Source organism: Vigna unguiculata, chromosome 10 (genome assembly GCF_037176805.1).
Source record: "Vigna unguiculata cultivar grain cowpea cultivar isolate G323 ecotype 2 chromosome 10, ASM3717680v1, whole genome shotgun sequence".
In the NCBI taxonomy this organism is placed as follows: domain Eukaryota; kingdom Viridiplantae; phylum Streptophyta; class Magnoliopsida; order Fabales; family Fabaceae; genus Vigna; species Vigna unguiculata.
The window spans coordinates 43,934,869-43,954,092 of record NC_140801.1 but is presented as its reverse complement, the minus strand read 5'-3'; the positions used below and the strand labels follow the sequence as shown (position 1 = coordinate 43,954,092).

Sequence of the window (19,224 nt, the reverse complement as noted above, 5' to 3'; positions counted from 1 at the left end):
TGAACTCCCACTAACAGAGATCATGAAATTACGTCCAGATCAACTGAGGCACCACCATGAGGTCTCACCTAGAGGCTCATGAAATTACGCCCTAACCACATATCAATCATGTTTAACCATCCAATATGTACTCGCCATGCATATAAATCTCATGCCAACATTTATAACCAACCTTCAATCATTTTCCATTCCAAAACCATGCCAAAATTCATTATCTTTAGCCCGTGAATCATTCCATATATACATCATACCCAAATTATGTTAAACTCATAAGCCACAAACCATAATTTATCTTGCTCATACAAAATCACTCAATTCATGCTTTAAAATGTATAATCAGTCAAAACATATGACCAACATCCACAAACAAAGAAACCACAGAGCAAACACACTCCTCGCCCAACTCCTCGCTCAGGCAAAAGGGTCTTGCTCAGGTGAGAGGTTTCCCTCGCTCAGGCGAGCTCCCTTCGCCTAGGCGAGGGCTCGAACCACGAACAGTGGCGCTGTCGCACCCTCTTGCTTAGGCGAGACCTTATCGCTTGAGCGAGAAGGCTCTCGCTCAAAACAGGAGCTCGTCGCCTGAGCGACAGCTCACGCAAGCAGCCTGGGCGAGTTATTGCTAATCTTGCCTAGACACACTCGCTTAGGCGAGAAAACCAGAACCCTCCACTGTTCGTGCAGGCAACATGCATCCAATCGAATCAAACCATGTTTTAACAGCTCCCAAACAATTATAATGGCAAGCAAACATCAAACTCACGGAACATAACCAAAGCAAGTGAGAAAAACGCAAGAAAACAGTAAACCCTAACTTCCCTTACCTGGAAAGGGGCTAACAAGAGCACTTTGGCACTAAACAGTGAGCACTGCAACTCTAAGAACGTACTCGAGAGCTGAAAAATAATGGAGCAGGTTCAAGACGGGTTACCAATGTGAACCCTAAGTAGAAGTACGACTACAGAGTTGAAAGTAAGGGAGATATGGAGAAGAATCACCTTACGTGGGTGGAAAATGAGTTGAACTTGCTTGAGGATGAATGGATCTCGAAACCCTAGCAGAGCTTCTGTAAAGGAAGGGGAGCGTATGAGGGGCTGTTTGCGAAAGTGAGAGCCGAATGGGAGACCCTGACAGCTTTAGGGGCCTTAGCACCTTATGGGCCAGCCCTTAGGCCCAACATATATAAGACCAGCCCTTAAAACATTAGGGCAGAAATAATTGGGCCTTACATTCTCCCCAACAACAAAAATTTTAGACCTCGAAAATGAAAACTTACCAGGAAAATAGATGTGGATGTGACTTCCTCATATCCTCCTCTAACTCCCACGTAAAGTCACCTGTCCTCCGATCTCAGATGACCTTGACAAGGCGGACCGGTTTTCCTCGACGTTCCTCTACTCAGCTATCCTCTAAAGCCACGGGTGGTACTTCTATAGTGAGATGCTCTCTGATTTGTACATCCTTTGCTTCCAACACATGAGATGGATCAAACACGTACTTTCTCAACTGTGACACGTGAAATACCGGATGAAGATTTGCCAACTAAGGAGGCAAGACAATCTCATAAGCCACTGGCCCAATCCTCCTCGAGATCTGATAAGGGCCAAGGAACTTAGGAGAGAGCTTCATTGAGCGAAGAGCCCTTCCTACACTAGTGGTTCGGGTCACCCTCAAGAATACATGATCTCTAACCGCGAACTCCAAGGGTCTCCTTCTGCGGTCTGCATAAGCCTTTTGTCTACTTTGTGAAGCCTACATTCTGTTTCTCACCATTCTCACATTCTCGGTGGTCTGTTCTAACAACTCTAGTCCGATAAGCATTGTTTCCCCATCTTGATACCAACACAGAGGAGTCCTACCCTTCCTACCGTATAGAGCCTCATATGGCGTCATGCCAATGCTCGCATGAAAGTTGTTGTTGTAGGTGAACTCTATCAAAGGTAGGACTTCATCCTAAACACCCAAGTGATCCAGTACGCATGTTCTCAACAAGTCCTCAAGCGACTGAATCGTCTTCTCAGACTGGCCATCGGTCTGAGGATGATAGGCTGAGCTCATAGTTAGTTTGCTAGCCAGAGCACTCTGCAAAGTTTGCCAAAACTGGGAAGTGAATCGCAGATCTCTGTCTGATACAATGCTCGGAGGTACTCCATGCAGCCTCACAATTTCCTTAATGTACAATTGGGCCAACTTGGCCATGGACATCCTTAGGTTCATCGCCAAGAAATGAACACTCTTGGTCAGTCGGTCCACTATGAACCAGATGGTATCATGCCCCCTAAAAGTTCATGGCAAATGGGTCACAAAGTCCATCGAGATACTATCCCATTTCCACACCGGTATATCCAAGGGATGTAGGATCCCACCAGGTCTCTGATGCTCCACCTTCGCCTTTTGACAGGTTAGGCAGGCTGATACAAACTGAGCCACATCCTTCTTCATTCCTTGCCACCAGAAAGTCTCATTGAGATCTTGGTACATCTTAGTCATGCTAGGATGCATGCTAAGACGACTCTTATGTTCTTCCTCAAGGATTAACCTTTTCACCTCAGCATCATCTGGTATACACGGTGAAAAGGTTAACCTCAAAGATTAACCTTTTCATAACAATGGAGGGAGTTATGAAGAAAGGTGTAAGCAACGGTGAAAAATGTCCATGATACCTTGAATTTCATATCAAATTTGACAATTAGTCATGTATTAAATGATTATATTTAAGGGGAAAACAATCCTTTTTGACTTATGATACTGAATAAGGTATTATGAATTGAAGTTTTATGAATTTTAATGATATTTGGTTATTTTGTAGTGAATATAAAAGAAAATATCAAGTATGTAGTTGAGCCACAATCATTGGTGTTGAGTCATGGAAGTAGAAAAGATAGGATATCATATTTTGACTTCCTAGTTGAGCACAACAAATTGAAGTTGAGCCACATGAGTGAACCCCTTTTGCAAGGAAAGATGGAACACCAATGCATGAGGTTGAACAGTCAAGAAAACCCTCCCATAAAGGAAAGGTAAAATGCTAAGCACGAGAACAAGGGGCTGAATTGATAAGAAAATCCTCCATAAAGGAAACCTTTGTCGTTGAGTGCAAAAAGTTGGGCTGAGCACTTTATATAAATGAAGACCTCATTTCCTCATTTTAGGTATTGTGGAGGCTCAAATATGCAATAGCAGAGTAGGAATAGGTCTCTGAGACAAGAGAGAGATACTTTTATTGTAAATCCTATATGTAGATGTTGTTGGAATTGTATTATAATATTCTATAAGTAGTTGAACTCTCTCGTGTTGAGGTTAGATGTAACCAACTCTAATTCTTTGTACTCCTACTTCTTGGATATTTATCTATGCTATCATTAATAGTTTGTTTTGATTTATGCTTAGTGATGAATTGACCACTCATCTACTTAGCTGGTTTGGATTGAGTTGGAAAATTGGTTTCAAGTCAAAACAAATCATCACACTCTAGTTAAAGGCTTCCACGTGATTTAGAAGGAGTCTTCGGTGAAAGAGTCTTGTAAATTAAAGCAAGGATTCATTCAACTAGGAGTGGAGGAATCATATTAGATTTGAATTCCTTAGATTCTAAGCTGCAAGAATGGGCCTAGACCTACCTTTAAGAGTATGGAAGAGATGAAGAAAAGGCGTGCAAACAACATATGAATAACAAAGGCCCCACCTCATCGGCTCCAACCCAACCGGGGCCAACTAAGCAACCCCGTGCGGAACATGAGCAAACGACCCAATAAGGAAGTAAGAAGGCCAGTAAAGACTATAACCCGTCTGCCACAACCATTGTAGATACAGTCGGAATACACACTTTCACTGTGGGAATTGTGGACTCCCTTCCACTAGATCACTGGAAGATGGAAACGTTTGATAAATATGATGGAACGACGGACCTGGACGAATATTTGTATGTTCGCAACACACATTGCCTTTTATACGTCTATCGATGCTATTTGGTTTAAAGTGTTACAGATGTCTTTAAAAGGATCAGCGCTATGGAAATGAGAAAACAAACAACAATAACGTGTACCTTTTTGAATTCAATAAAAGAAAAGTTAGTGTTCTTAATATGCAGAGCATTATTACTTTCCTCAACTTTGGCTCAATAGAGTTCACTCTTGACAATTGGATAAAAGATGGCATATGTCTTGACTCATCAACTGATAGATCAAAACTTCATGGAAAGGTAAAGATAATGGTAGTTTGAAACTTGAGAGTTTCTCAACCACTTGTTGCATTGATGGCCTCAAGTTTGGTTTTGAGCACAAACATGATAATGCTAGTGTTATCACAAGACTTATATCTTGAGCTTCCTTCCTAAGAGGGAGAGGAAGACGCGAATCCAAGAGATCTTTCACAAACATATTTTGAGTAGTTGGGTTTGATAACAATGAGATTATCTCTTTGGGATGTATCCCCATTAATGTTTCCAAAGTCACCACTCCGAAACTATAAACATCGCACTTCTTTGTCACGCTCAATGTATAAGCTAGCTCTGTTGTGAACAAAAAAGTAAAGAAAGTTAATTCCAATTATAAAAGTTCTACAAATTGGTAAAGATATTGTTGTTTTGTAATAGAAAATAGCATTCACCTGGAGCAATGTAGCCATAGGTGCCAACTACCAAGGTTTGATTTGAAGAATCAGGATCAAGGAGTCTAGTTGTGCCAAAGTCTGAGACATAAGCCTCTAATTGTGAGTTTAATAGAACATTGCTACTTGTTACATCTCGATGAATAATTGGTGGGCTGCAATCATGATGCATGTAGGATAAAGCCTTTACTATCCCTTTAATGATATTCACCCTCTTACTCCAATTCAGCTCCACAACTTCAACCTCGTTATTCAAAATATAAAACAGACTACCTCTTTCCATGTATTCATATACAAGAAACATACACCGGTTGTGGAGGCAATAGCCATGAAGCTTTACGATATTTTTATGACGGATTTCTGTTAACATCTTCACCTCATTCCCAAAACTTTTGTCAAATGATGGGTTTTGAGATTCCACACGGTGGAGCTTTTTTAACGCAACAATATTTCCACTGGGTAGTTGTGCTCTGTAAACACTACCATATGCGCCAGTCCCAATACAGTACTTGAGGTCAAAGTCTTCAGTTGCTTCAATGATATCCTCAAATGCAATTTTACCATCATAGTTCCATATAGAAAACAAGTCTCCATTCTTTGTTGCTATTCCTTCACACTTTTTCTTAGGCTTACATCTTAGAAATATAATATTGAAAGGAGTAATAAAAGAATGAAGAAAATGATAGGAAGAACAATTAGCATGATCACAGGCTTACTTTTCCTAGTTTGAGGATTTGTTTGGTGCAGCAAGTGGCAGTATGTGAAATTGGGCATGTGGTGATCATTGATTAATGAGTCTTCCTGGAAATAGCAGTAATCTGGTAGGTCTGATTTTATGTCAAGGTCTTGTGAGAAGTCAAAGGAATTGTATGCAAGGTTTATGTATGATAGACTAGCAAGTTCCTTGTGTATTTTGCCCGAAAAATTATTATAACTAAGATCCAATCGACTAAGTATGAAGCTTCTTCTAAAAAGAAATGGAATCTCACCAACAAGAAAATTGTGACTCAGACTGAGGTCATTTATACAACCAATTTCAGAGGTTATTGTCCCATTAAATAAGTTATGGCTCAAATCAACTGCTGTATGATAGGGACATTTCATGGTTTTTAATGGTATTGAACCACATAACTGATTTGAAGAGAGATATAAAGAGGACATTTTTTCCATTTGCAAAAGTTTTGGAGGTAATAAACCTGAAATCTTATTATGAGAAAGTTGCAAAACTTGTAATTTGGTCAGATTTCCTAATTCTTCGGGTATGTGCCCTTGTAACAGATTAGAATCAAGGTAGAGGTGTACCAAATTCTCCAACCGGCCTAAACTATGAGGGATTGAACCGTTGAGGGAATTATATGAGAGATGTAATGTTTGTAAACTATTTAAATTTCCAAACTCTACTGGTATAGGACCAGTAATTTGGTTAGATTGAAGGAAGAAATCCGTCAAGTTCTTTAGTTGACCAAAAGCAGGAGGAATTGAACCTGTGAGTGAATTACCCGAGAGAAGTAATATTTGTAATTTTGTCAAATTCCCTAATTCTGTCGGAATCCTGCCTTCAAGTTTGTTTGATTCAAGATAAAGATATTGCAAATTGATCAATTGACCCAATGCAGATGGGATTGAACCTGCTAGAGAATTCTTACATAGAAATAAGACCTCCAATTGTGTCAAGTTACCAAGTTCCGGTGGTATTAAACCTGCAATTGGATGAGAGTAAGAAATAGTTTTAACCATTAAGGTATTTTGAAATTTGTTTGATTCAAGATAGAGAAATTGCAAACTCATCAATTAAGCCAATGTAGATGGGATTAAACCTGATAAAGAATTATCACAGAGAAATAAGTTCGTTAATTGTGTCAAGTTACCAAGTTGTGGTGGTATTGAACCTACAATTGGATCAGAACAAGAAACAAGAAAGAGATGGTTGGATTCTATTGTTGGCAAGAAAGAGATGATTAAATTACATGAGAAATGAGAGAAATATAATTACATGTTATTACCTTGAAGTTTGTTTGCATGAAGAAGGAGAGCACGCAAGTTCTTCAAATTACCAAGTGAAGATGGGATTAAACCTGTTAAAGAATTCTGAGAGAGATATAACATCTGCAATTGTGTCAAGTTACCAAGTTGCGGTGGTATTGATCCTGCAGTTGGAGGAGATGAAGAAAGAGAGAGTTAGAATTTGAAAGAATGAAATGAAGAGAATTAGAAGAAGTTACCATGGAGATGATTGTTAGACAAGATGAGATAGCTAAGGTTAGTGAGTGTGGCTATTTGTGTGGGGATGGTTCCTCTAAGACCCATTCCATCTAGATACAGATACTCTAAATTGGGGAAGGCAGTGACGTTCAACTTCTCAATCCAAAACAATTCTTTTGATGAAGGAATGTTCATGGACGGACCACCAATAATAATAACATTTCCTGCTAGATTGCAAGAGATACCGTCCCAATCACAATGGTTTGTGATATTTGGGTAATCATTCCACCAACCGCTGTGAAGCAAAGCCTCTCGTTCCTGATTGATGGAAGAATGCATGGCGCCACCGATAACAGATGATAGCTCAGCCATCATATAAAAGGCTATAAGTAGTAAACTGCATACACACTTAGCCATACTTGATTGTATCGGATTCAAATGCCTTCTGTAACTCATCAACTATATAATAGTGACCCATGGAAACATGCTTTCAAAATTCTTCTCAACCGTTTTCAGTGAAAAAATGGAAGTCCAAAGACGCGGTTTTTCAGAAGAGTTAATAGGATTGGTTGAAAAGTGTAGACATTTATAATACCAACTAGTTTACACCTAATAGCTTGGACCCATGGCCCCTGTGTATTTATTTTACCAATGTTCAGCGCTTTTGAGGTTGGTGCACTCTCTTTAATGCATTGCCGAGGACTTAGACGTAAATTTTTCATGCACACGGAACATTATTCTTATTTGATTGAATGTATGTGAAGGTTTCTGCAAAATAATTATGATAGGATTGGTTGAAGGGTCCGTGTTTGTAGAAAATGAAAATGTGTGTGAAGTGCATTCAATGAGGAATCCGTACGAGAAAGTGCAGTGCTAATTGATTGACTTTCTTCCCCTTCCTTAATGCCCCTTCCAGTGTGGATATATCTTTTACCGTCGATTCTTCAATGTATATCGAAAAGTACACTTAATTAGTCAACTCTTATTTTCACGTATTAAATTACTGAATTATTATTTTAAATTACGTATAAATATTTAAAAATAAAATAAAATTATGTTACACATTTATATAATTTTAATATCACAATTGAAAATTTAGTATTTTTCTATTTTAATTTTAACAGGCCAACAACTGAAAGTCATCCCTATTCAAAAATAAGTAATGAAGTCAAGTATGCACACTTCATGTAAACGTCAAAAACACAATGCAGTCACAAAATATGTTCTCCACATTCAATGCCAATGCGATAAAAAAATCCACAAAAAGGGTCAAAAACAAAAAATAAGATGACAAACAAAACCCTAACCAAAATAAGAAGACAGAAACTTAAATATAACTTCCGACCAAGAAGCTTTCTAATAAGCAACCTCGATTAGCTTTGACGACGAAGACAAAAGCCACTAACTAACGTCACTACTACCTCCACTCCCATACAAATTACAGCAAAAATGGCTCCTTTCCACACCAATGGATACAGAGGACGAACCAACAGAGCTTTCGTTCAATGAGTAAACCCACGTCATTACGACGAAGAATAAGAAAATGAAGAAGAAGAGTTTTTAGAATAATAGGGCTTGGAGACGAACAACACAGGTTAAGAAGAAGATCACAAGTTGAAGAGGAACATCAGCGGTTGAGTTAAAGAAGAACGCTTTAACAACCAAAATATATTGCGCACCAACAACAGCGATTCAAGAAGTGTACACAAGGTCGAAGAAGAGGAAGACTAGTTCGAGAAAACGAACGTAGTTAAAGACGAGTTTCAGCCTCATGGATCTTTAAATCCTTTCTACTTTTCAAACACTGCCAACGTGAAATTCCATTAAAAATTAAAAAAAACAATTAACAAGTCATAGCCACGTATAGTTGTGAAAGAAGTAATCAAATTCTATCATTATCCATTCCAAAAGGATAATGATTAAATGCCTCAGTTTTTTTATCCAATTTTTATTCGTCTAAGTGACATGCAATATTTTAATATTTTTAAATGAAACAGTAATTGGAGGCGGTGTCTTAGATAATTTTGTGTCATCTGCACGCGCGGTGAATTAGAGAAACATTTTAAAAAAGCATAGTGCGTTGGTTCGTTGTCCCTCGTCCTTCTCCTTTTCCGCAAGTTTATTCTTCGAGCAGGTCACACAAACACAGAGGTATTTGGTCCGCAAGAGTTTTTTCTTCCCCAAAAGGTTATTCTTCCATAAAGGTTGGTGTTGTGGGTAGCAATGGAAGCGGATAGCGGAGTTCTCGAGAGTGATTTGGGTTGTTGGAGGCGGCGGGTTCGGCGGAAAGTGGTGGGTACCGTTCGGTGTATTGCTTGGGCGCACTCTTGTTGGCGTAGTTGTTGGTTTATTAAAGGCCATTCACACAACGAACATTTGGCCGGTAGGTTATCGTCCAAAACCCTTGTTTGAACGCGTTTAGTTCCGAAATGCTTATTGGTTGAATGTATGGCTTTGATTCCATTGTAGAATGATTTTTCTTCACTTGAAGTGATTGTTTAATTAGGTAGAAATTCGTTTGTGATTGGGTTTTACATGAAGATAATGTCCAACACGATGAAGTTATTCAGCACTACGATCTGCTGTTGAAGAAATAGCTGCTATAAATGTAGAAGTTAGAATGCCATAACATGATTTTTGAGATAATTTTAGATAGGGATAGTTAGATTGAGGTAAACGAAGGATAATGAATGTACTCATTGTATATGTATTTTGGAAACTTGGATGAAATAGAAACTGATACATTGAAATATGTTATTTAACTTGCAATGTGTTATGCAGTCTTAGAACTAAAAGTGTCATTGAAAAAGCCACTTATGTTGGCACAATTCTATATATTGTTGAATCATTTGTTGGAGTTAATATGTAGTTTGTACATTGACAGATTTATTCATGATTTGATGGTAATCTAACCATCAATATACTTAATTTTAGGAAGGCAATTGTGCTATTTTTGATTGTATTAGTAAACTTTTAAAGCAGTTGCAGTACTGTCTGTACAAAAAGTTGAGTGTAAAAAGACACTTATGGAATTACAAAATGACATTTGATTCTCGAACCAGAAAAGTTGGGTTTTCTTTCAATCTTCAATTCCAATTAGTTCTTTAAGTTGTTTGGTGATGATTCATGGTGATGAAAATATTTGTATGGCCTTTGGATTGTGTCCAAACCAGATTTCATGTAAAAATACACTTGAAAAGCCGTTGCAGTACTACCTGTACAAAAAGTTGAGTGTAAAAAGACACTTATGAAATTAGAAAAGGACATTTCATTTTCGTACTAGAGAAGTTGGTTTTTAATTCAATTTTCAATTCCAATTAGTTCTTTAAGTTGTTTGGTGATGATTCATTGATGGTATTATTTGTATGGTCTTTGGATTGTATCCAAACCAGATGTAAAAATATACTTTTACACTATTTTGTCATCAAAGAATTATGTAGTTATTACAAATGTTCACATCATTTCATAAATAGATATCGGTTAGAATGATCACTTATCTTCTCGTTAAACAAATAAATAAGCATTCTAAAAGGAGATCAAATTAATAATTTTCAATTTTTGAAAGATATAAAAGAAATCTAAATTGAAAGAACCAAAATCAAAACCTACTGCTTGAAATTAAAAACATATTTATTCTAACTTAAACAAGATTTCTTCATCTTTTCTTTTAAAAATTTTAGCTATTTTAGATTGGTATGGGTTGATTCGAAGTTCACTAAAAACAAATCAATTTAAGTGAATATTTTAAAGTTTCACATCAACGTTTTGTATTAGTTTCTATTCAATATTTTAGCATACATCAAGTTATTTTTAGCACACACGTGTGTTTGGATGAGTAATAGAGATCTTCAAATAAAATTGTTTTATTGATGTAAAAAATTATTTATCAGTGAATATACAAATTTAAAAAGTAAAATATATTAAAATTAAAAAGAAATACTTTTATTAAGGAAGTTTCGTCACTGATAAGAAATTTAGAGAGGGTAATTTATTTTATTGACAATTAGAAAGTGCAAAATTACAAACAAAAAGAATACAAATTTGTCAGGGAAATGAAATTTACTAATCGATTTTATATACATATTTTATAATTTTAATTACAAACAAAAATATAAGTTGATAATATTTTTGATGATATTCTTTGATAAATTAAAATTTTTATTACTGACAAAATTATATGTTAGATAGTAAATATGTTGATAAAATTTATCAATAATTTATAATATTTATTATTAATGAGTATTTTCGTCTATAAATTTTATTAATAAAATTAATGTCAAAATTTTTGCATTGATCATATTATAGTCGTATATTTCGATAAATTCGTTAGTAATTAAATTTATTTTAAAAATTTGTTAATAAATTCATTAGAAATGGATTTTTTAAAATTTGTTGATAATGGATTTTTTTTTAATTTGTTGGTAATTGAAATTTTTAAAAATCTATAGTTTAATTCGTTGAAAATTCAATTTTTGTAAAATTTGGCGATAAATTCGTTAGTAATTGGGTCCAAAATTTTCTTGTAATTTATTGACAAATTTCTATGATTATCGATAAATTTTGTCCATCGATAATTCTACTTGTTTTTTGTAGTGAATGTTTTATGACAAAACATGTTTTACTACAAGAAAATTCTCCCTTAATAATCAATTTTAGTGATACAAAATTTTTATTCACTAAGGTGACCAATTTAGATACCAATTTACGAAATAAAAAATTATTGATTTTTAAAATAGTCATTATTATTAATAAAAAGTTATAATTGATCTCTAAAATTTAGTTATCAATGAATTAGTTTATAAGTTGATCACTAAACATTAACTACTAAGATGTGCAATCTAGAACGGAGGTCACATGAGCAAGGCATGGAGTAAGTACTAGCCAAAACGCAACGGTATAGCTTGATTTCTTTCCATAAGATTTTTAATTTTGTGTAGTATTGAGAAACGGTGGACTTACCTAGTTTATAATTTTTGATTTGATATTGAAGATCCGCTACACGAAACTTATCGAAATGGGAAAATCTTTCCTTAAGATCGTTCCGAATTTCCAACGTAGTGTCATCCAATAATGCTTGATGGAGGGCACCATCGAACGTATCAGCCAGGATATGACCATTGAGTTGGATCGCCACCAAACGTCATGGAGAGGATTGTTGAGCGGAAGACAAGGAAGAGTGTCCTTGATAAATCTTTCCTTGTTCTTAGGTTTCTAGAATTGGTCTCTATTAATAGAGGTGAGATGATAAGATGATCTGGTGTTGTGTTGTGTTGGTTGAATTGAGCCATGCTTGATCGCAAAGAAGGATGTAGAAGCAAGGAGAGAAATTCCTAATCTAATACCATGTTAGTGTGTATGACTCGCACTAAGAAAAATCAAACTTTGCATAAAACTTTTATTGATCAACTCAAGATTATCATTATAGGGGAATGTCTTTTATAATACTGGATATACAAAAGAGAGTGGAAAAACTAAAGTTATTAATAAAAGACTAGCTAACTGACTAAATGGAAAATTTGAATATTTCTATATGTAATATGAGATTTTGATTACGAAATGGTTTACATTAATCTCTAATTAATTAGTTATTATTTAAGAATTTTCTTATATAATATGTATATAGAAAATTTTAAAATAAATTGAAAGTCTAAAATTTCATGAAAGTAAAATTAAAGAATTTAAAATTTCACAAAAAAAAAAAACGTAAGAAATTGAGTTTCTTCATATCCTTAAATTCTTATCATTTCTTTTTATATTATCTCATCAACTTAATTTTTGTTGAGACAAGGTCTACTTAACTAAGACCGACACATTATTGATTTGAATAAGGTTTGAGTGTCTATCTCAACACTTTTTTCCTAGTATCCACGAAGGTTTCTTTTAAACTAAACTAAAGTAAATTTAATTTATTTTTGGATCAACACTACCAAGGTTATTTTATTTTTGATGTTACACCAGAGTTAGTTTTCAACCAATGTTAGGCAGAGTTTTCTTTGATCCACATTATCAATGTCTTTCGAGTGAAGTCAAACAAGTTTTTTTTTTTTCAATTTTTTTCATGTGATTTTATTCAAAGTCCTTTTCAGCCAACATCAATTATATGTATTTTCTGGACACTACATGCCGAAGTTATTTTTTATCAGCGTTAGTTACAATTTTCTTGGCCAACAGTGGGTGGACTATCTTTCGACCGATGTAGACTAGGTTTTTTTTATTGATGTTAATAAGAATTATTTTTATTTACATTACTGGAATTCTGTTTTATTGTTTCCAATTACTGTTATTTCTTTCTCTATATTAGACAATTTTTTTGGTCAAAGTTGGAAGATTAGATTTGTTTTCATTGACATCTATCGTGTTTTTCTTTTGTCGATGTCTTTAATTATTATTATTTTTATATCAATAGCTAATTGATCTTAGACTAAATAATTAAATTATATATTAATTGAAAATAATATCGACAATCAAGAAAAAGTTTGTCAATTTCAATAGAAAAAACTATAAATGAGATTTTAATGAAAAATAATATAAAGAAAGATTAATTAAAATATATCATCAATACTAATATTCTTGAATTATTAATAATTTGTTAATATCTAAATATTATTTTGAATTTAATCGAAATTAAAATATATTTTATTCAAATAAGAAAAATATGATTCAATAAATTTGAATTGCCTTGTCTAAGAAAAATATTTGAAAAATGAACTATTTGGAAAGAGATTATCTTAGCTTAAATTCAACCTATTTAAAGGTTATGAAATTGTGTCCACAATAATACAATACGATACGTATATCGGATGATACTATATAATGCGTATATTAGAGATGACACGTATCCGATATGTATATCAGATATAACACATATCTGATATGTCAATGTTTATTTTGAAAATAATATGATATTATGATATATGATATTGAATAATGTACAATAATTCTTAAAAAAAATAATAAATATATATATGTCACTACAATCTCATAAATTAGATATTTCATTGATAAATATTGATAAAATATCTTATAATAACGAACACAAATATATATCGGACATAAATACATAACTTAAATTGAAGTATTGGTGAATCATATGTCCAAACACAAGGATAGGCTAGATGGTATAAATGAAAAATCTATGAAAAATTATAACTATTTATAATGAAAAATTGAAAAAAAAAATCGTCGTGTGATTTTTAAGATTAAATAATGTTAATCATCAATAAATTAAAATTAAAAAAAATATTATTTTCAATTTAAAATTTAACCAAAATGAAAAACAAATCATTTATCATCTCAATCAAAATCTATAAAGTGGTCTACCATCATTTTAAAGATTAAATATATTTTTGTCAATCAATTATACAAAAAAAAAAAAAAAGAATTACTCTCTCCACAAAAATACTTCTTAAAGCAATGAATTTAGTCCAAAGAGTGTTCAATGTGTTAAATTTTGTATAACATCATAGCACTTCGATTCATCATTCTTCTCCATCTATACTTTGACACACAAACCATTCAGCCCATTCACTACATAAATCCTATTTCCATCTTCAACCTCCATTCTCCAAATAATCGCCAGGAGCCCCACATAGCATCCACAACCCGACACATCACTTCAATCCCATCGTCTTCAATCACCATTGCATGCTTCTTCTTCTTTTTTTGTTTAATTTATTTTCTCTTTCTTTTCGTAATGTTTAAATAGAAGCTTCTCATATTGAAATTGCTTGAAAGCCGAGACCCTAACCATATCTACAATGGAAAACCCTTTTGTCCATTTAATTAAAATGCCTGAAGAAACTCCGACAATAGCTTCAGTGGCGACCAGCAACGCCGACGAGCCACCCTATGGTGGTCTGCTCACCATTGGTGACTAGAGGAAGGTCACTGCAATGGCCTTGGTGGAGGCAAATTAAGTAAATATATTCATTTTCCACTTGATCTTGATCGTATGATGAATCACACTGAACAAATAATGGTAACTTCCCCTCCCTTTGTTGCATTAGGAAACTTGATTACATGTAATTCCCTTCCCTATGGCTCAGTATATTCATGAAACTCAGATGAAACAAGACCTATTTCTTGGCTCATCAATTGATGGATAAAAACTTCATGGAGAGGCAAATAAAATGGTATTTTCAAACTAGAGAGTTTCTTAACCACTTGTTGCATTGATGGCCTTAAGTCTGGTTTGGAGCACAAACATGATAATGCTACATTTACCACAAGATGTATGTCTTTAGCATCTTTTTGAAGAGGAAGAGGAAGACGTGAATCCAAGAGATCTTTCAACAACATACTTTGAGTAGTTGGGTTAAATAATGATGCAAATAGCTCTCCAGGATGTTTTCCCATTAATGTTTCCAAAATCACCACCCCAAAACTATAAACATCACACTTTTCTGTCACACTCATTGTATAAGCAAGTTCTGTTGCGGACAAAAAAGATAAAGTTAACTTATCAAAATATATTATCATATCAATTCTAGAAATTGATAAAAATATTGTGATCTTGTAATAGACAATAACATTCACCTGGAGCAATGTAGCCACATGTGCCAATTGCCAAGGTTTGATTTGAGGAATCAGGATCAAGGAGTCTAGCTGTTCCAAAGTCTGAGACATGAGCCTCTAATTGTGAGTTTAATAGAACATTGCTACTTGTTACGTCTCGATGAACAATTGGTGGGATACAATCATGATGCATGTAGGATAAAGCCTCTGCCATCCCTTTAATCACATTCACCCTCTTATACCAATTCAATTCCTTAGCTTCCACTTCGTTATTCAAAATATAAAATAAACTACCTCTTTCCATGTATTGATAGACTAGAAACATGCATCGATTGTGGAGGCAATAGCCATGAAGCTTTACGATATTTTTATGACGAATTTTTATTAACATCTTCACCTCATTCTGAAAACTTCTTTCAAATGATGGATTTTGAGATTCCACACGGTGGAGCTTTTTTAGCGCAACAATATTTCCACTGGGTAATTGTGCTCTATAAACACTGCCATATGCTCCTGTCCCAATACAGTACTTGAGGTCAAAGTCTTCGGTTGCTTCAATGATATCCTCAAATGCAATTTTACCATCATAGTTCCATATAGAAAACAAGTTTCCATTCTTTGTTGCTATTCCTTCACACTTTTTCTTAGGCTTACATCTTGAGAAATATAATATTGAAAGGAGTAATAAAAGAATGAAGAAAATGATAGGAAGAAGAATTAACATGATCATGGGCTTACTTTTCCTAGTTTGAGGATTTGTTTGGTTGAGCAAATGGCAGTATGAGAAATTGGGCATGTGGTGATCATTAATTAATGAGTCTTCCTTGAAATAGCAGTAATCTGGTACCCCTGATTTTGAATCAAGATCTTGTGAGAAGTCAAATGAATTGTATGAAAGATTTATATATGATAGACTAGCAAGTTCCTTGTATAATTTACCCGAGAGATTATTATAACTAAGATCCAATCGCGTAAGCACGGAACTCCTTCTAAAAGGAAATGGAATCTCACCAACAAGAAAATTGTGACTGAGACTAAGGTCATTGACACAACCAATTTGGGAAGTTATGCTTCCATTAAACAAGTTATGGCTCAAATCAACTATTGTAGCGTAAGGACATTTCATGGTTTCAAATGGGATTGAACCGCATAACTGATTTGATGAGAGATATAAGGAGAACATTTTGTCCATTTGAAAAAGTTTTGCAGGTATTAAACCCGAAATCTTATTATGATTAAGTCTCAAAACTTCTAATTGGAACAAATTCCCTAATTCTTCAGGTATATAGCCTTCTATTTGGTTAGAATCAAGAAAGAGATGTACCAAATTCTCCAAACGACCTAAAGTAGGAGGGATTGAACCATTGAGAGAATTATTTGAGAGATATAACCTTTGTAAGCTTTTTAAATTTCCAAATTCTACTGGTATTGGACCAGTAATTTGGTTGGATTGAAAAAAGAAGTATGTCAAGCTTTCTAATTGACCCAAATTTGGGGGAATTGAACCTGTGAGTAAATTATCTGAGAGATATAATTTGACTAATTTTGTCAAATTCCCAAATTCCGTGGGAATCCTACCTTCAAGTTTGTTTGAATCAAGATACATAAATTTCAAATTCATCAATTGACCCAATGTAGATGGGATTGAACCCGATAGAGAATTATGAAAGAAAGATAGCGTCTGCAATTGTGTCAAGTTACCAAATTCTGGTGGTATTGAACCTGCAATTGGATGATAGGAAGAAAGAGATAATAAAATTCTCCCATTGACAGAATTTATAAGGAATAATGCAATAAAGAGAACTACAACAACTTACCTTGGAGAATATTTTTGGACAGGTCAATATAAGTAAGGTTTGTAAGTGAGCCTATTGCTGTGGGGATGCTTCCTCTAAGACCCATTCCAGTTAGATACAGAGTGACTAAATTGGGGAAGGCAGTGAAGTTCAACTTATCTATCCAAAGCAATTCTGGTGATGAAGGAGTCTTCATGTACCAACTGTCAATAGCAGTAACACTTCCAGCTTCATTGCAATCGATACTCACCCAATCACAATGGTCTGAGATATTACGGTAATCATTCCACCAACAGCTGTTGAGCAAAGCCTCGCGTTCCTGATTGATGGAAGAAGGGATGGTGGCACCAAACACAGATGATAGCTCACCCATCATATACAAGGTCATAACTAGTAAACTGCAAAAACAATTTGCCATAATTGATTGATTCATTGACTTATCAATTAAATTTGTTGTAATGATACATTTGCCATAAGATTTAAGGGTCGGTATATGTAGTAGTGACATTTTTTTTGTGGTGAGGAAAATGAAAGTTCAAAGACTTTTTTTTTCCCGAAAGAATTATGATATGATTGGTTGAAGTAAAGGTTATTTTATAAAATGGAATGTGATGTTTAAAATCCGGACGGCAGTACCCATGAATTTATCAATGTATTCACAGGTTGGTTTAGTTATCTGTCTAATCAATTATACATTAATGGTTTTTGGATTCGTTGGCCAAGAATTCCAAGAACTGATTAGAGCAAAATGTACGCAAGAGGAATAACAAAATACACATGAAATTCAATGTAGATAAATTAAAGTATTAATTAAGAAACTCTAATTTATAGTCACGGATAAATAAATCACTGTGAAACAAGTTTTTCAACTTTTGCGAGTTCTAAATAAAGCATCAGATATTACTATCCTTCTAAGCTAGCGTGCTTCTTTGTTGGAAAAACACGAAATTTCTAATGTTCAAATATATAACAATCTAATTCTATAAGTACACAACCAGAATAGTGTTTTCGTAAGGCATTTTTTCCATACCAGAACAGGGACTATTTAATACTTTAAGAATTTTACAAGGACTCAAAACGTATTTTAACATGTATTTTCATTCGATATCTATCGATAATTTTCCCTTTTAGTTAAAGAAAAAATATTGTCCTTGAATGTTTGTCAGGGTTGTCCAAGAAACATAATTAGTGTGGGTATCTTTGGAAGGTTTTGTTACTTATATTGACATATATGGCTCTTAGTGAAGTTTATGGTTGTTATTCTTGTTATTAAGATTGTTGATAGAAGGAATTGGTATAGCTTGGGCTTGAAAGTGGTTATGATTTTTTGCTTTTTACTGTGAAGGATGTGTAGTTGGTCCATTACGAAGCTTCTTTAGCATAAAAGATTTTCAAAAGAGAATCCACATAACTGCATTTACAGACAAAAGCAATAACACAACCTTCATGTCATGAACAAGCTCTAGATAGCAACTCTAAAGATATGTCAGCAAGCATCAAAGTAAAATTAGTTCCACAGACAAATTCGAAGGTAATCTAATTCAATTTCAAATGACAGTGAAAAATACAAATGAGAAATTTCGTTTTCCACACACCAAAGATGAAAATGGATGCAATGCATTGTTAGTAAACATTAAAACGCGGGTAGAAACGACTCACTAGTTTATTGAAGATTGTGAATACGAAGACTACACGAACGACGAGAAGAAAGAAGGTGAAAAACAGGGAGATCCTTGAGCTGTGAGGCCAAACCCTAGGCTCGTCGTTCAAGAAGAAGCGGACACGCCAGTCGCGCTCCTTGGATGAGTATCGATCGTGCTCGTCGTCGTTGGCGAGGTGATCGTCAAGAATGAGTGGTGAGGAATCGCCACCACCACCGACGGTGATGGCAACGATGACGACGTCGCACTTCATCGGCGAATTGGAGGCACAAATGTCGTGGGAAGAGGATAGAGAATGGAGTTGGAATGTTGTTCGGTCTTGAATCTTCCCTCCCTCACTGAATGACTCCTCCGGGAATGTGATAAAAGGGTTTAAAGAGAGAAAATGTTTTGTTAGAGATGAGAGTTTGAAAAAAATTGCGAAAATTGAAAACACTTACTATGTC

At 34.6% G+C, this 19,224-nt stretch overlaps 1 protein-coding gene and 1 pseudogene across 3 annotated transcripts; both read right to left on the bottom strand.

Moving 5' to 3' along the window:
- Positions 1-138: 138 nt before the first annotated feature.
- On the bottom strand, positions 139-7,329 carry LOC114165532 (uncharacterized; annotated as a pseudogene). Its single transcript, XR_014984978.1, has 5 exons — positions 6,828-7,329; positions 6,609-6,752; positions 6,423-6,494; positions 4,606-6,305; positions 139-4,507 (listed from the first exon to the last, which is right to left on the bottom strand). The product of XR_014984978.1 is annotated as an uncharacterized LOC114165532 (transcript).
- A 6,925-nt stretch (positions 7,330-14,254) lies between these two features.
- Positions 14,255-19,219, bottom strand: LOC146883292 (uncharacterized). Of its 2 annotated transcripts, none has more exons than XM_085667951.1 (3): positions 17,139-18,754; positions 15,343-17,043; positions 14,255-15,236 (listed from the first exon to the last, which is right to left on the bottom strand). In XM_085667951.1, the coding sequence occupies exons 1-3, from the start codon at positions 17,623-17,625 to the stop codon at positions 14,842-14,844; spliced, it is 2,583 nt and encodes an 860-aa protein (XP_085524077.1). In that variant the 5' UTR covers positions 17,626-18,754; the 3' UTR covers positions 14,255-14,841. The 2 variants fall into 2 exon arrangements, with proteins under 2 accessions (XP_085524077.1, XP_085524076.1); XM_085667950.1 differs by adding an exon at positions 18,777-19,219 and having other exon boundaries at positions 15,089-17,043; positions 17,139-17,515.
- Between the last annotated feature and the right edge of the window lie 5 nt (positions 19,220-19,224).

What these genes read in the sequence shown, in the direction of transcription:
- LOC146883292 (XM_085667951.1), bottom strand. Translation starts at nt 17,625, where the DNA reads ATGTCACTACTACATATACCGACCCTTAAATCTTATGGCAAATGTATC. An exon ending in GTCCAAAAATATTCTCCAAG is followed by an intron (nt 17,044 to 17,138) that starts GTAAGTTGTTGT and finishes ATCCAATTGCAG; the next exon opens with GTTCAATACCACCAGAATTT. An exon ending in ATGTGGCTACATTGCTCCAG is followed by an intron (nt 15,237 to 15,342) that starts GTGAATGTTATT and finishes TGTCCGCAACAG; the next exon opens with AACTTGCTTATACAATGAGT.